Source organism: Fukomys damarensis, unplaced genomic scaffold (genome assembly GCF_012274545.1).
Source record: "Fukomys damarensis isolate Sample0158 unplaced genomic scaffold, DMR_v1.0_HiC HiC_scaffold_35, whole genome shotgun sequence".
NCBI lineage: Eukaryota > Metazoa > Chordata > Mammalia > Rodentia > Bathyergidae > Fukomys > Fukomys damarensis.
Window position 1 is genome coordinate 47,167,830 of NW_022900947.1, and position 18,553 is coordinate 47,186,382.

Consider the following 18,553-nt stretch of genomic DNA (forward strand, 5'->3'; position numbering starts at 1 on the left):
ACTGCTAGGAGGCCAGAGGTCCCTGGTGGTGGTATGTTGGGATGCAAATGCCTTCTTGGCTCTCCCTCTCACCCAGCCACTGCTGAGTCCTGGGGTAGCAGGCCAGCTCCTCAAGGTTTTGCCTGTTACAGTTCTGCTGCTGAAGCTCAGTCTGCATATTCTTAAAACATTAGATAGTAAGGAGTGTAGTAGGCAAAGGAATGGGATTTCTCCATTTACTCTTTCTGTTGTGAATCACAGAAAGCCATTGTGAACTTAATTATCCTTTCTGCTGTGCCTTTCAGTGACTTACTGCTTCAAGTAAATATGTTGTTTTAACATTATGTCCTCAGCTTCCTGTAGTAGGAGTTTTAGTGAGTCTTACTGAGATATTTCATTTTAAGTAACAGAGAAAAGATGTAGTGCTTTATAAGATTTAAAAATCATGATTAATAATCTGTAAAATAATTTCTGGCAGTCTCTTGCAGAGACAGGCATGGAATTCGAGTTTTTTTTTCATAATTCTCATAAATATTTGTAAAATTATTTTAATCTACCTCTCTGTCCTTCCCATATTGTAAAGTTTATAAGGCAATGAATAAATGCCTGCTAAATACCCAGTACCTCAGTGTCTGGCACTTAACTAGTGCTCAGTTTGTTCAGTATTTGCTAAATAACTGAAGGAGCTACTGATGAGGTGAAGGGTGGATGCGTTCACAAAAGTCAAAATAAGTGTTCATCAAACACTGTTTCACAATCTTTTACTTTTACAAGTTAATTTTATGATTAATCATTTGTTAATGGATTAAGGAAACATTCATGTGAATATTTGGAAGAAATAATTTTAGTTCTATTGGGGGGAGGTAGGAATAGAACCCAGGGCTTCATGCATGATAAGAACCTATTCTACCACGTGGTCTAGCTTATACCTTGGAACTTTTTTTTTTTTTGTAAAGTCTTGCTTTTTGACCTAATAATGTACTACATAAAGATTTTGTAATTGTGTTTTACCAGTCTCCATGGTATATTTTGTGGTTGAGTTGAATGAGTAGAGTGCTTTGTTGCCCTGTGTCAATTTGTGACATTTTTTGAATATATAAATTTAATTCTTCATATATCTTGCATCTGCCACTTCCTGTGATGTTTTAATATGGTCTTTGCAGTCCATCCACAAGTCTTTAGAAAGTTAATGTTCTTCTGCCTTTCAGAAGAAAATTTATTTACTTGAAAATGTTGCTAATAAAAGTTTGCTTGGAATAAAATAAAGAATAAGCATTTGATTTTGTAAGTAGCATGGTCAGTTTACAGACTTATTCCTAACAAATATATTCTAGTAGAATGAATGTCAGTGTTTAACTTCAATAAACAGGTAGTAGAAAATCTGGTTAAAAACCTTAACAGTAAGTTCAGGTGGATGTCTCATAAGCTAGGTGAACAGAGAGGCTTGCTTTCCCACTAAAACTGCCTTAAACCTTAAGGCCAAGGAATTATAATCATTCTGGTATGTGTTTGTCTAATGTTGAAGGTATCAAAAATTAAGCTATAGCAAGGTCTCCACTATGGAAGACTTGTGTTGCTGAGCTTGATAGAGATGTTTTGGCATTTTAAACGTGCTTTAGCTTTATTTTCCTTAATGATAAAACAAAACAAAACAAAAATTTATCCTTTCCAAGATGTGTGTGTGTGTGTGTGTGTGTGTGTGTGTGTGTGTGAAAGAGAAAGGAGATGGAGAGAGGAAGAGAGAAAGAAAGGGAGGACAGAAAGAATAAAAAGAGATGTTGCTTGTGTATTTCTGAATAGAATGTGCTATCTAGTAATTCCTTCATTTTTTTTTTCAGGCTTTTTCAAAATTTTGTAACATTTTACCTGTGACAGCTGTCTCAGATATTTTTTGAAGTTTGTGTGTTTCTCATATGTTTCTCTGTTCAGTTTGAATAATTACATATTTTATTGGTCCTAACCAAACATAGCATGTTTAAATTTATTAACTTTATAGAATGCAGAAAATTATATATGTAAATGTTATAAAATTATATTACATTTGAAAATACATTTTCCGTTTTAAAAATTGACTTTCCATTTTATTGCAGTAGACAGATAACAAAGGAAATCTACATATTACTTTTATGATATATCAAATTATTAGTAAAATGAGTGTAATGTTGAAAGTCATATTATTACTTTTGTGTTGTAGCAAAGAAAAGCTCCTGAGAGACACAATGATTGCCACATCTAGCCTATGTTTCATATCAGGAATTAAACTTCATTTAACAGAGGAAGAGCAGCCCATAAGCTTTATGTCATAGGATACTACTGTGAATTCTCACTTTACCTCATGTGTTTCCCGCAAGAAGCTCTCTTCCACTGTTTACTGTGATAGTGTTGCAAAACTATTATTATTGAGCGTTTGAAAGAAAGTGATGTTTTAAGTTCTACCATGTGAAAACCCCTTAATAAATGTTGATAATTATCATTGTCTGGTCACCTTAAATAATTTGTTTTTTTTTTTCCTGTTAACGGAGATCAAACTCAGGACCTTGCACTTGCCAGTCAGGTGCTGCGCCACTGAGCCAAATTCTGGCCCTTCTTTTTTTTTCACCTTAAATAATTTTTTGCAATATATTCCTCATTAATTTTCAGATTGTCTTTTACTCATTTTAATATGTTAATGAATCTATTGGCTAATAATTTCAAAATTAATTTTATTATATTATGACGTTTACCTTATCATAATTTCTACTACTTTAAAATAATTGGACCATATTCTGTATCTGACTTCAGGCTCTTCTGAAGTATACTATCTTCTTTACTCAGACTCTCTGCTTGGAATATTTTACTGTCCCTTTTCTGCATCTGTGGATCTTGTTTTGTTTTTAATGGGCCAACCTGAGTCTGTATCATTCAAGAACTCTTTATTAGTACCTCTAACATGTGTTCATTGCTTCACTCGCTGGGAATTCTTGAAGTGCTTTTTATCTGTTGCACATAATTCATTGAGCCTTGGGTACTTTAAGCTTAGTCTTGGCTTGTGTGGATACTTTCTCCACCTGTAAGCCTTCTTTCAAGGTCTCTGGAGACCTGGAAAGCCTCAGTGCTGCTGTTCTGGGCCATCTGCCCATCTCCTTTCCCTTGCTGTGACTTTCCTGGCTGTTCTTTTGATTTTTGGTACCGGGGACTGAACTCGGATCCTTGCGCTTGTGAGGCAGGCGGCGGAACCGCTGAGCTAAATCCCCAGCCCTTCCTGCCTGTTCTTTCATGTGGACTTTCTGGCTTTAGTAATCGTGAATACCATCTTTTGTGTTTTAACATTTTGCCACATTCAAATAATTTTATCTTTTTTTTTGATTCATCTGTTAACTCTGAAGTTTTTCCTTAGACCCTTGGATACTGTGTGCTTCATAGGACCAAAGGAGGCCTGAGATAATGCCTAATGTGGAGAGAAACTCCCACAGCATCCATGTCTTATATTTAATTCAATTTGCATATTTTAATTTTTTTCTTTTTAATTGTATGATTTCTTTTTTACCATGAAATTATAATTCATTTTCTTAAGAACATGTTGAACAGCCGTCTGCAGTTTGTGACATTTAGAGGAAAATTGGGAAAATTGTAATATGTGAAATTAGACAGTTTTGGAAATTTTTTTCCCTCATGAATAAAATTGGAAAACAATGTAGAGTATAATTGTATCTAATGTTAAAAGTTATAGCATCTAGATATGCATTCATTTATTCGAATGCTTGTTGAATTTTTAAGCAGTCTATGTGTGGACAGTTTTATTTGAAATCTACATCTTTGCATATATATACTTAAGTATGATTTATGTTACCTTTATCCTGAAGTTCCAGAACTCAAAAGGATAGCTCAGCATTGAATTATTTTTAATACTCTGTTCACGGAATTTCTTTCCTGTAATTTCAAATTTTAAACCATTTAAATTTTATGCTTTTCTTTTTGACAACAGAAAACAATTGCCTTCGGTTACCCTTTCAGGGTATCAACTTTAATTTGCATTCAGTTACACTTAATTAAATGCTGAAATCTCATTTAAATTAATTATATGTATTCTTTGTTAAAATAGGCTTGTTCAAATTTATTGTATTAGAAGCCTAGTGGTAGCAGATGTACTTTTAAAGAAAGCAGACAACTGAATTGATATTTTGTTCAGCTTCCAATGTTTTCTTCAGTGCCAAATATTTTGGGCTATATTTTCAGAGCACATTTTAAAATTGAAAGTGAATGTGTTGGCATGCAACATGGCACAGAGGAAATATAAGCATTTGAGAAAATTAGGTCAAAAGGTCTGCAGAAACAGAATTGATAATATTTGCTTTGTGGCACAATTTTACTAATGACATGTTTCCGGAGTCACTGCCAGTAGAGTAGAACAGGTCCACTTTGAGATTTCTAAGTGTCCCTGTCTACAATTGAGCAACTCCTTTAAAATCATTAGTGTTGACTTACAAATAGTTTAACTTCTTCCTCAAAAGGCACCGTATATGTTTCACTGTCACATTTTACTGTTAATTTTCAGAAGAACCTTTCTTTTCTTCTTATAATCATAAGAATACAGGAAAGAAAAAACTTCGTAAAAAAAAACCCAACTCAAATTCAGTACTGAATTTGGCACATACATTAAACTAGTAGTTTAAACACTTTTTAAAAATAAAGAAATGTTTTATTAGAGTATCTGCATGGGTCATTCATGATGTTTTTCTTTCACTGATTTGGTGATTCTTCAGTGTCTGTTCAGTGGTGTCCATGTCAACTCCTTTTTCCTTGAAGCTGAGTTCTGAACTGTGTTGTACAAAACTTGGTACATTTAAACAGTAAATGCTTTTAATCTTAACACAGCCTCCTTAGGTTAGGAACCCAGGAATAGTTTTGTTGGTTATGGTTCAGGGTTTCTCACTGATTTGCAGTTACCCAAGGCAGGCTCTGTGGTGGCTCAGGGTTACCCCATGTTGCCTGACTCACATCCCTGCGGGGCTTCAGCAGGGGACCTCAGTCCATTGTCCCTGTATCTCTGCATGGTGCCCCCAGATACAGTGCTTGCACAGTGTCATGTGATCCACAAGCGAGGATGAGACAGTTGTATCATTTTAATGAACTGCTCTTGAAAACGACAGACTCATTTCTACCACACTGTGTCCATGATTAGAAGCGAGTCACTAACTGTAGTCTACATTCAAGAATAAGGGAGTAAGTACGGAATCATGAACAAAGAATCATGAACACATTTTAAAATGGCCACACAGTACTTGCTAAAGAATTTACACTCTTTTTCTTGGTCATTTTATCTATTGCTATGTTTTTCCTCTCTCCTCCCTCCTTTCATCCCCTTCTCCCCCTTTTATTTTTTCTGAAGTGCTGCAAGTTTCACCAAGGCCATCTTGCATGCTAGGCAGGTGTTCCCCTACTGAGTTACACCACCAACCTCTGTCTGCTATGGTTAAATTACTACCTTGTAATTACGAAATTGATAATTTCTTTTCTGAGTTATAGACTTGTACAGTTCATGAACTTAATTTGTTCTACAATTTTGGAAAAGATGGCTATGTTTGTGTTTGTGTGGGAAAGCTCGCCATGGTGGTATTTGTCACCCAATGTAGAATTTGCAAACAAAAACAAAATTTTGCCAAATGCTCCTGTTTGCTTTATGTTCACCTTCATTTTCAGTCATCAAAGTGAGCGATGATCAAATATGATTTCTGTCCTTACTCATCTAATGTAACTGTCTTCTCTCATCTTTACTACTACAAAGTAGTCTTTAATTTGCTCTTCTTCTTCATTTTAAAAATTTCTCTATGCCAGGCGTGGTGGCTCACACCTGTAATCCCAGCACTCAGGAGGCTGAGTCAGGAGGACCGCTGTGAGTTCAAGACCATCCTGGGCTACATAGTGAGTTCCAGGTCAGTCTCAACTACATAGTGAGACCCTGTCTCAAAAAAAAACCCAAAATAATTTCTCTAATAGAATTGTTATTTTGTACATACATAGGCTTTGGAGTAAACAAAGTGTAAAGGACAGAAAACAGAAAACAATGAATTCAAGCATAGGCTGTTTCATTGATGCTTTTTTAATTGCAACAATGAAATAGGACAGGATGAAGACATCAGAATCTTCTAGGAAGAGATTAATTTGGAGGTATTTATTTAGTTTTTAGTTTTGGTTTTTAAAGACTAATATCTTAAGACCCCTAGCACTTGAGAACAAAATCAAAGGTGAGAAAGGGGATAAAAAAGGGTGGAGATAGAACAACATAGCAGCAGGTAAGATGACCTTGAAAAGGAGTGTGAGTTCTTTAGAGTATCACGTGGCAGTTTTGAAATATGTTCATGACTCTGTTCATATGCTGTTGTTCATGATTAGAACATGATTCATGTCACCATTACATGCTGACTCCCTTATTCTTGAATGCAGACTGCAGGCAGGGACTCATTTCTAATTCATAGGGTGGGAGTAAAGGCTGACTGGAATAGTTTAGGCTCGCCTGTCCCAGCCTCCCCAGCTCTGGGTCACAAAATGTGCCCTCCACATCCACTTTGGAGCTCTCTGTTTTTTGACTGGATCACTAAGTACATACCTGGAAGACAGTAAACATTTGATTATTCCTATGTTTTGTAAATAGTTCCTGTTCCCCCAGTGGAGTGCCAAGTGTCTTAGTTCACTCAGTCAAAATCTTCCTTGAACTGTTCCAACAGTGAACAATCTTTTCTGTTGCTTTTCTCTAGTGAATACACAGTGCATTTCTCCGTACATTTGATTATTCCTATGTTTTGTAAATAGTTCCTGTTCCCCCAGTGGAGTGCCAAGTGTCTTCTTCACTCAGTCAAACTCTTCCTTGAACTGTTCCAACAGTGAACGGTCTTTTCTGTTGCTTTTCTCTAGTGAATACACAGTGCATTTCTCCAGGTGATCAGTAAGCAATGAAATTTCAAATGCCCTGTTCATTCTTCTCTTCCTCTCTAGCATGCTCTCTGAATGATTCATATATTGCTATGGTTTTAGCCTCTATATTTTTCCTGAATTCTAGAATCCAGCTGACTCATGAATCTGACTGTTGTACATATTCAGAATTTTTTTTTTTTGCATCTTAAATTAGAGAGGTAGGGAATGGAAAAAGAAAGAGCAAGATATATCATGTACAGGTACAAATTCCCTACGATGAATGTTATCATTATGTATATCTAAAATATACCAATAAATGTTTTACTTTAAAAACGTAAAACTGAATTAATTATATTGTGCCAACTAATTGGTTCCTCAGCACTTATTCTGTTTGTTTTTTTTTTTTACTTACTTATAAATGTTGTCCTTGATCTTATGTCGTAAATAAAACTGCCTTCTTTGAAAGACCTCCTTTAGTGCCCTAGGGTTCTAACCTTCAGAAGTGTCCGATGCCTGTCCTTGGCTTGCAGGAGAAAGTGTCTGACTCATGCTCGGTTTCCCCTTCCTGATCTCCTAAGGCCCATCTGTAGTGTCATGATTTACGTGACGTACAGGTTCACCTCAGACTTCACAGCTGATCCAGTCAGATGCCCCCAAGCAGCTTACCAGATTGGGGAGAGCTTCCCTGATCCCAAGGAGGGAAGTAAAGAGGAAGTTTCAACAGCAGAGTGGCAGAAGGCTCTGGAAGGGCTCAGAAGGGCTCTGAAAGGAAATGAGGACTGATTTTTGCTGAAACTAGCGTGCAAACTCTTGGAGCTGTTTCCCTCCTTATTTAATGCTTCTTTAGCCTTGGTTTCCTCACAGTTAATCTGTGGTCTGAAGGACTTTTATTAGGGGGATAACTGACATGGAATTTAGGGACTGCCTGGGATTCTGGCCATCCTTAGCAGAGAAGCTTGATTTCCATTCTTGTACTGTAGTCATTTTCTTGGTCAGTGAATAATTCTAGTCTCCAGCATCCTACCAGAAGACTACCACATTTCACATCTAACACTGTTGCAACTTATTCATCAGGTCTTTGTCACACATCTAATAGGTGATTCTGGGCTCTTTGTTACAACAGATTTCTTTTGTGGGATACAGGTTTGCAGGACCTTAGGGAGGTATTGTCCTTATTTATTGCCAGCTTGTTCCACATTGTTTTGCTGTAGCTGCTGTTGTATGCTATTGTGCACAATATTTCAGCATCACCCACACAGGACAGGAAGTAGACTGGCCTCCTGGTTTGAGCTGTTCACATGTTTTTTGTCTTGGCCCTTTTCTCTTATAACCAAAAATATTTGGCTCCAAGATAAATGAAAACTGAATGGTAAAAAAAAAAAAAATTTTGTAATTTAGACCATTCCTTTCCATTGGACTTTGGTTGCTCATTAAAACATTTAGCAATATAACTCAAAGTAATTTAAATAGTTAATTATGTAGTGTTATTGTTTCAAATTACACATTTCTTTAAATAAAGCATCCATCATTTATAGAGTGTAATTTGTCACTGGATTACTGAAACAAATACAATTAACATGTTATATGTACAAAGGATCCCACAAATCAATCCCGGGTCTTGTAAAATTTGCTATATACTTAACTTTTGATCACACTTACAGGTCCAAAAGAGAAACACAGAAAATTTGCGCCTCTACATTTTACACGACATCCATTGGTTTAAAAAGTGTCTGGTTCTAAATCATATTTTTGACAAGGAAGACCCAGATTAAAGCTGTGTCAATGTTTTGGCAAAATTGACTGATGAGTCTAATCAGCTAAATTGTCCACTTAGTCTAACAAATGCTTTGACAGTATGATTTGCTTATGTGGGTTTTTTTTTTGTTTTTGTTCAATTAACTTGTTTTTTTAACATAATTGACTGGTTAAGTCAACATAATATAGCCAGATGAATTAAATGTTTGGAAGTTGTTCCAAAGTAATTTTTCTTAAGTGGCTACACCAAAGTTAAGAAACAACTTGGTTTATAACAAATGTGCAAAATCAACTACAAAACATTCTAAAATTCTGGTTTTATGACTTTTTGTGAAGAAAAACATACTTACAATCCTTTGAATCTGAAGACTTCTATTCCTTAATTCTACTTTTAAAAATTTAAACACAGTAATGAAAATGGTTCTTTTCCATGCAAATATGATTGACTTTCTGCATATAAATAAGTATATCTTGTTTAAGGAACAAACAAAAGATATTCATTGTCTTTGTCTTATAAAAGTGCTCAGCCTTTGAGATAATGTAACTAGTCACCTCTAAGTCTGGTCACTCTCCTATGGGTGTGTTACATTAGGTCCAGGGGTGGGGTGGGTGAGAGGCAGAGAGAGAGGGAGACAAACGTTGAGCAAACATCTAACATAAAATGATGGGAAAAAACTGTTGTGAATGAAAGGACAAATGTTTAGTTTTCTAGCTATACAAAGTTTTTACAGTAGCAAACCCTACATAAAACTGAGCAAGCAATTCAAAGATTAAAGAAATATAAAAGGCAAAAAACACAAAAATATACTCAATTGTAAGTGAAAATAAAATATAGCTTTCCATCAAATTTGCAAAATCTAAAGGAATTTATAATGTTTAATTTTGAAGAAGAAAGTATTATGGAAGCACATTATATTTTTATTGCTTTTGGAGATCAGTTAATATTTTCTAAATTTTAAATATATTTATTCTTTGACCCATCAATTTAGCTTGTAGAAATATACCATAAAATGTAGGTGGTAATATTCTTTCTAAAGTATTACTTCCAGGATACATAGATGTGTTTATACTTCTTGATAATATTTTAACCCCAAAATATTGAGATGTTCCCAAGTGCTCATAGGACATATATTTTATTATAAAACCATTATTTATTAATTATGTTATTTTATTTATTAAATATATAACATGTATTTATTAATGTAATGATACATAGTGGAATTTTTCCATTTCCAAGTATCAATTCCTTCATAATTTATGGGTGCATTTTATATGCATATATATGCATATACAGTATATAGTTAAAAATCTGTGCATAATTATAAAAATGAAAGAAATAATACCCAGAAATTAAAGATTTCATTATATGCCATTAAGTTCATAAAGAATATAATACAAAGTATCAAGCAACGTGTATGAAATTTGTACCGTTTTAGTAAAATTTACCTGAGTAAAATGTACAAAAGCAGAGTGGGAGCACACATACATTGTTTGTTTTTGTACAGAAAATTCTAATAGGTCACCAGATTGTCAATTGGCTACCTCTTTAAGGCGGAAGAAGAATGTGGCAAGGGAGCTAAAGAAAAATAAAATTCTTCTCCATAAAAATCTTAATTTTCTTTAAAAAGTGCACGTATGTTTCCACAGCTAACTTAAAAAATATATTGATTATATTAATTATTATCACGAACAATAAAACTGTGAAAATTGTAGTAGAATATTTAAGGTCAAGAACAGTGTCACTTTGTAGTTCTTTCTTTATAGTGAATACCTGTTCTATACGCTAAATCATACATAGCCAGGATTGCAATAGAAAATCCAGAGCTTTTTTTTTTCTATTTATGAGAAAAAAATGGTAAAATTTCAAGAAATAATTGTTTTTGTTAGATTTTGCAATAAAAAAGTATAAGAAGGAAGGGATAACCTATTTTCTTTGAAATGGTAAATCATTACTGCTTTACCGTTGTACCAGCTAACCCTAAAGTAAACATGTATTAGCTAAACCCAGCACGTGCATGCCCTGTGTGTAGTAACCCTGCCATCTCGTCTTCCTCCTGCCCAGCTTTCAGCCGTGCCCCGATCCCCATGGCTGTGGTCCGCCGGGAGCTCTCCTGTGAGAGCTATCCCATTGAGCTCCGCTGTCCGGGGACTGATGTCATCATGATTGAAAGTGCCAACTATGGGAGGACCGATGACAAGATCTGTGACTCTGACCCTGCTCAGATGGAGAATATCCGATGTTACCTGCCTGATGCCTATAAGATTATGTCTCAAAGGTATGATATGGCTAACGTTATCTTTGCACATAGAACATGAATTTTAACCATGCATCCCTGTGAGGAATGGAAAAGAACACAAAACGATGTGTATCTTGTCTCTCAGGGTGACAGGAAGCGGTCGTCAACACCTAAGTTTCCTCATATCACCAAAATTCTAATGTTAGAAACACTCTTGCAAAATACTAATATTCATCGTATTTTTATTGTTTCATGACCTAACTGCATATTGTTATTTTGACAAGTGTTCTCTAGAACTGAGTCCATTATTTGAGAGACTAAATATATTTTTTACAACTTTCAAAAACAAAATTTTCTTGAAAAATTACTGAAAAAGTCTTGTTAACAGTTACTCCCTAACCATACAGGAAGAATGAATAAATATAAGTTAAATTAATGGATTTTTTGTAATCATTAATCAAAATATAGTAAAAGGTTATTTGGCCTTTAAAAACAATGAAATAGCATTCATTTAGTATCTATAAAATTAAATTTAATGAATTTAAACTATATGAAATATCATCTTTTTAAAATAATGAATTAAATATCATATGATGTCACTAGATAGAAAGCAAAGGTCTTTAACTCTGAGATTAGATAATAGAAACCTATATTATAGAAGTTTTAAATTATGATAAAATTTTTTCTTTCATTTCTCGTAGAAGAGGGGATTGAACTTAGGGCTTTGGAATGAGCTAAGTCCTCAGCCTTTTCTCTCTTTATTTTGAGATATGGTCTCACTATATCAGTATTGCTCTGAATGGGTTTGAACTTGTTATTCTCCTGCCTCGGTCTCCCAGAATAGTAGGACTACAGGGCTATGCCACCATGCCTCGTACTAATAAAATTTCCTGATAAATTGATTAAATAATATATTTCCTAAGTATTTGTTCACTTGTATCATCTCAGAAATCAGGGGAGTTTTGCATTTATTGAAAGTCCTCATACTTTCTGCCTTGTCTCCAAGGTAATCTTAAATAATAAGTGACTTATTTAGTGCATTCATTTCATTTGCTTGAGTATGATGATCTTTTCACAAGGATTTTTATTCAAGAATTTCTGTTTCTTCTATTATTTAAGGAGTTTGTTAAATAGCAAGAAAACTGTAACTGTAAACAGCTAAAGAAATTGAAGTTTAAAAACAAATATGATAGCGCATGTAATGCCTCAGGCTCAATCCCCAGCAACTAACAAGCAAATATACAGTATATTTTAAGGATCATCTTTCTTGTACTTAAGAAAGCCTTTCTCATTTTTAACCATTTGTCTTCTTGTCACTTAAAATCCAATATGTATTTATGTGAGTGATCAACAAATTGCTTGTCAATATTTAAAAATTATTGCTGTATAAAATATTAAAACAAATCATCATATGCCAGGTTTCTGATGCTCAAATCATCTGAAGTATCTGAAGGCTTTTGCCTGTTACTAAAATCCTGATGGTTCATGCAAAAGGGCGTGGTGGTTATGCATAAGATTTTACCGTTGTTAGAGATTCAATTTGAACTTTTGGTTGTGTTTTGTCATTCTTATGTGTCTCTCTTCACCATAATTGTAACATCCCTTCAATTATGCCTAAATGCATTTTGCTGCATATAGATGTTGTAGTTTTCTGCCATTCTTATGGAGCAGGATGAGGAGGAAATTGTCCTTTCTGTGATTAGGTTTCCATTTAATACAACACAAACTGTGCCATCGTTAGCTATTGGATCTCTGTAAGATTTTCATTGAAATGGTTTTAATCGTTTCATTGATATTATTAAGAAACTCTAAAACAAGCCCTTAATCTTGCAGTCATTGCAAAAAATATAATGGATCCTTTCAAGAATGCTAGCAAAAAGTGAGAAATCTGCAGAGTGAAATTGCTTTCCCCACCCAGAGTGAGCCCTCCTGGAGTTCTTGTTAGTAAGAGTTGTCTGTTAGCTGAAATAACTGTGGTCATTTCTCTAGGGAAGTCTGTTTCTCCCTGGCATTTGAACTACTAAATAGACTATATTTATGCTTGTCAAAAATAAATGTTTTTACTCTTGCGAAGAAGAAATCCATTGTATCTTGTGGGATGGACCAGGCCACCTTAGTTGCTTTATAATAATCTTAGTCACTCTGTCATGCGACACCCAGTAGGTTAAGTAATGCTAAGCACAATAAAGTATGATATCTATGTATAATACTAACAATTTGGCAGATTCAATGATAATAGAAACAAACTTTTGAAAGGGTATCTTGCATTAATGTGTTCTTTTAAATTTAAACTTGGAGGTATAATTGACAATGTGAAATAGGAAGAAAGGGCTAAAGGTGTAGGAGAAGTGGGAAGGGTAGGGGAAAGGAAAGAAGGGAAAGTAAAAAATATGAGAAAATGAAAAACTGGAAACAAAGTCTTTGTAAATGGGGAGAGTGGAGGGGGTGAAAGAGAGACAGAGGTATGGGGAAAAAAATGAGAACCAAGACCTGTCATCTAAAGGTACAAGATCCCAATGATGAATGTAACTGTACTGTATACCTGAAAAGTACCAATTAACTCACTGAGAAAGAAATAAGTAAATACATTTAAACTTATAGAATCAGATTACTTCAGGATCTAAGTATTTGTATCTGTTTTATGGGAAGATTATTTCTGAGTATAAAAAGTCATTGCAACTGTATTGTTGCATACTTTTGTTAAACAATGTCTTCGTGACATATCAGCCTTATACATTAGACAGATATCAAAGGCGAAAAGAGATGCAAAATATATTTTGGATATTTGAATACATTAAGAATGCATAAATTAGCCAGGTATGGTGGCTCATGCCTGTAAACCCAGCACTCTGGGAGGCTGAGGCAGGAGGATCGCTGAGTTCGAGACCAGCCTGGACTACATAGTGAGTTCCAGGTTAGTCTCGACTACATAGTGAGACCCTGTCTCAAAAAGAAAAAAAAAACCCAAAAATACAAAGAATGCATAAATTAAATTGTATACTGTCATGTAAATTAAATGTGAAATATTTGCAAACGATTTAAAAAGGATACAACATTTGATTCTCACATTTGCCCTTGAACTATCAAATCTGAGAGCTGCCCAAGAAAAGTTATTTTCTTCATTACCTTCGAGACTGCACTAATTTGTGACTAGGGGTGTTTCTCAATGGTAGAACATGTACAAGGTTCATTAAAAATGATAGTGGATATTTAAAATTTTTAAATTTTATTATAGTAGCACACATTGGCAATGATCTCCCTCACAATACTCTGCCCAGTTATGAACACACTAGTCCGTCATTCTTGCCACTTTCTTAAGCATTTCTGTAAGTCCTCTTTTGTGAGTGTCTTTAGTTGCACTTTCATAGCAGGTTCAGCCTTCTGAATTGATTCAAAACATTTAGCCTTTGTGGCCATTTTGACTGCGAGGAAAAGCTAGAGGTTGCACGGTGCCAGATCAACGATTAAGGTCATTAAGGTGGATGAGGGCCCACTGTAATGACATAAAGAGCCTGCCTTTCCCTCACATTGCTTGTGATTGCAGCATTCACTGTAGTTTTGATCTCGCATTGTAATGTCATCAAAGAGGACTTCCTAAAGTGGTGGGCATGTGTGGGCCAGCCATGTCGCTCAGTGTTGCTGTGCCCGTCTGGCAAGTACAAGGCTCTGAGTTTAATTCCTGGTATTGGAAAAAAAAAAAAGAATGAGCCTGTTTGAGTTTCAGGGGAGTATTTTGAGGGGAATTAATGGCAAACTGTATTTTACTGTAGTATTATTTTAAAAATGGAAATATTTACTGTATATTTTGATAATACTGCATGCTTAGGGCGCACAGCACCTGGGTTCAACCTCAGCACATATATACACGCACACCCTCACGGACTGCCGAGATTACACAGATTCTTCCCAAATCCAAAGGCTCTCATGCCATTCCTTCAACCTGATAAATATCCTGTCTCTCCCTTATTTTTTCTAACATTATCCTAAAGCATTTGTTCAAAAATCAGAATACATTTATCCTCCTTTGAACTTCTAATCTTCATTAGCATAATTTACATTTCTCCTTTCTGCATTTAAACATTGTCAAACCTGTATTATCACATAGTTCACAGTTGTCTGTGTATCTGGCATAGGCTTCTAGAAAGCAAGCCTCTGTTGATACTGTAAAAAAGCAACTTTTAATTTTAAGTGAATAAATATGCTTTCTAATTATGTCGTGCCTCTTAAAAACTTTCTTCACTCTGATATCTGTTTTCTGTTTCTTTGTGATTTATATGTATTCATTTTAGAGTGTTTTTTTAAATTCACCCCCAGTTTTGGAGTCTAAATGTGAAAATGACTGGTAGAAACTGGGTAACTTCAGAAATTTACATTTGGGATTGTTTTGTCTTATCTGTAATTATTAATGGGAATATTTCAATCATCAACTCAGACAGCAGTTAAAATTCCATAGTATGCAATTTACTGTGATTTACTTGGGTATAATGGGGAAATAAATCAACCATGGTTCCTGCCCGCAAGTCTTTTCTTTTTTTTTTAAAGATAAAAAGCCAACAATATCATTCACTTGGCATTTTATTTTTATTTCATTTGCATGTATTGAAATCAGAGGAGATTTTTCTCTGCTGAACAGTATCAGAGCATGTCAGTGAAGAAAAAATTATAGTAGACATTATCTTGAACTATAAGTATTAGTGAACTAGAAGAGGCCAAAATGATGCTAGATGTGTAAGTGGACAGACACCACAAAGGGACTCAGAGGAACAGCTTCATTTCCAAAGCGCGTTTTTCTTCCTTTGTCACATGGCATTGTGTCTTCTGCCTTGGATTTGCCACTATTTATGTACCGTGAATCTTCGCCTATATGGGCTACTGCTTAGGGTCAAGGCCTCCTCCTCTCCAAGCCCTCCTTGAAGATCAGGTACACATCATCTTCAAAAGCTTTCATTTTGCTAGATATTGCCCTAGCTTGATAGATTTCATTGTGGGGAAGGAAAGGAAATAGAACGGGAAGGGGAAGGGGAACAGGAAAGGGAAGGTATAGGATATGCTAGGCTTCCGTTTGAATCCCTAATTTAAGTTGGATGTAAAAGACATGTAAACGTGGGAAATTTGAATATCACCTGTGGTGGGTGATACCTTCATGCTAGCTACTTATAGCAGAGTGTGAAATTTAAGGAGTAATCAAATATATATGGTGAATATTTACATTTTAAAAATGATTAAAGTATGAGATCAATTGTTATAAATTGCCCTCCAAAAGTCCCCTTCACTTCAGACACGCTGATCCCACCATTCTCACCACCGTCTAATGCAGTTCTGCGAGTCCTCTTTTCCGAGTGCCAAAACTCGGGAACACAGGTGCCCTCACCATCCAACACGGGCTCATTGAAACAGGGCAGTGGGTCCTCCTCTGCCTGATTCGCTGGCCTGGCATTGTATGGCTGCTGACTTCTGGCTCTTCCCCAAAGCCAAAATGATCATAAAAAGTAAATGTTTTACATAAATTCAGGAGGTGAAGGGAGCCACGATAGTGCAACTGTCTCTTACCGTGGAGGACTCACGGGTGTTTTGGAAAGTGGCAAAAGGATAGGATATGTGTGTTCAAACAGGGAGAGTATTTTGGGGAAGATGCTAATATGTCTTCTCCTGCACATATTTTTCAGTCATATCTCATGATATAACAAGCCTCACTTTACACATAGGTGTGCATATTTTACAAATGGAAATGGCATTTGAAACAAACATGTATATAGATACACATATATGTATATACATATAGAACTTTCTACTGAAATAACCCAGAAAACTGCATGTCTTGTATGTACAGTTCAAATCCAGTCATCATCTCCAGATAATTGACAACCAAATGAAGCCTCAGATAACTGACAGCACCTCCGAAGTGCTCCCTGGTGACCTCCCTCAACTCTACCCCTTCCCAAGTCTATTCAGACTCTGCACAGGCTAAATCAATTTTGCCCACTTGGTAATTTACTTAAATGGCTTTTTATAATATATGTTTTTGTGCCTGGCTTCTCTCAATACATTTATTTTGTCAACTTCTATTTGACTTTTTTATGTCCAGTTGTACTTGTTTTATGAAATTGAGTGCAAGTTTTGTCAACTTCTTTGAAACATTTTTATATGCCATATACTTAACCCACATCAGTTGGGCAGTGATTTTCTAATAAATTTACCAAGTGATACAACTGGCACAGTATGTCACTTTCTGAGTGTTTTTCATCATTGCAACAAGCTTTTCCAAGTCAATTACCATTAATCCCTATCTCCTTTATTACATACAGTGACTGATCTTACTTTCTGTTTGTGTATTTATCCTTAATGCTTAATTTTTAAGCTAAAAAAGTACTTGGAGTCAGTTTACTTCAGTAGGCTCTGTAGTGAGGCCACTCTGAACGAAATATTGGCAGGTATTTCTGGAGGTATGGACATTAATATGTCACTTGTTTTTAATCATTGCAGAATATTTTAGAAATATTTTTCATTTTTAAAAAAAAGATAATAAATATATATTTTTCTATTTCAATGAGAGATCTAAGTTTTTAGCAGTATTTTAGAAATATTATATTTTCACATTTGTAGCAACATCTGCAATGTGGAAAGAAAAAGATGGAATGGTTTCTCACCTTCTTGAAAAGTTATATTTCAGTTTATATCAGTAACACTGCAGGGAATTTTACAGTTTACAAAAGGAAAAAAAGACTTTGGTGTCTGTTGTATTCATTCCTGTTGAAGTTAAGAAGTTTTCGATCATGGCAAAAGAAGATAAATATATACATATTTATCTTATAGATTTTGAAAGACAAAAACAAATCTTCATTTTAGGAATGTTTTTTTTTGATCCCATGCCCTCTGCATTCCAAGAACTCATAAACATGGAAATTATCATTTATAATGTATGGCTTAAGGATTGCTATTTCCATGCATGCTTGTTTAAAACAAGAAAGGTAGGATGTAATATAAATCTCATTCCTGAAGAATATGGACAGATAAGAATGTTTCTAGCTACAGGATATTTATTTATCTCTTCTCTAATATTTTGGCCCCTTTCAATTCTGAGAAGAGTTTTTGATCAGTGTACTAAAATACCAACAAGTACTGTGTTCCTTGCTATATGGAAATGAATTGGGTTTACATGTGGGTGGTACTAAATTCTTAAAAAGTATTTTTTTTATTGAGACATGGTCTTACTATGTAGTCAAGTTGGCCTTGAACCCACTCTGTAGCCCAGGTTTGCCTTGAACTCTCAGTGCCCTCTTGTCGCAGCCTCCCGAATGCTAGTTTACCGGTGTGCACCACCATGCTTAGCTAAAGCAGAATATTTAATAAGCCATTTAAATGTTTTATAACCAATTGTGACCGAAACTAAAGAAAGTTGTGTTGCTGTTCTTTGGCCGTAGGGAATGTTCATCTTTTACAGCGCCAGACTCAGAGATAGTTCTCTTCTTAGGGCAGCACCCTCTGTGACCTGGTCACCTTCTGCTAGGCCCCATCTCTTCCGAGTTCTATGGCTTCCACGCATGGACATGCTGAAAATAAGGGCTCTGACATAGTCCTGGCAAACTGAGGGCAGCATGCGGCAGTAGCAGTTTGTATCATTGAAAACTCTAAATGTCTCACTGTCAAGACTTTGATACAACCCTTTGGAGACACATTCAAAGCTCATCCAA

At 35.3% G+C, this 18,553-nt stretch overlaps 1 protein-coding gene across 7 annotated transcripts in view; it reads left to right on the forward strand.

Annotated features, from left to right (window-relative positions):
• The window catches only part of Adgrl3 (adhesion G protein-coupled receptor L3), an 811,341-nt gene that overhangs the window by 352,834 nt on the left and 439,954 nt on the right, over window positions 1–18,553 (forward strand). For all 7 annotated transcript variants that reach the window (XM_033758920.1, XM_033758923.1, XM_033758917.1 and 4 more), the window contains exon 5: window positions 10,688–10,901. In XM_033758920.1, coding sequence (XP_033614811.1) covers window positions 10,688–10,901 — 214 coding nt within the window. The remainder of the gene's footprint in view (window positions 1–10,687; window positions 10,902–18,553) is intronic.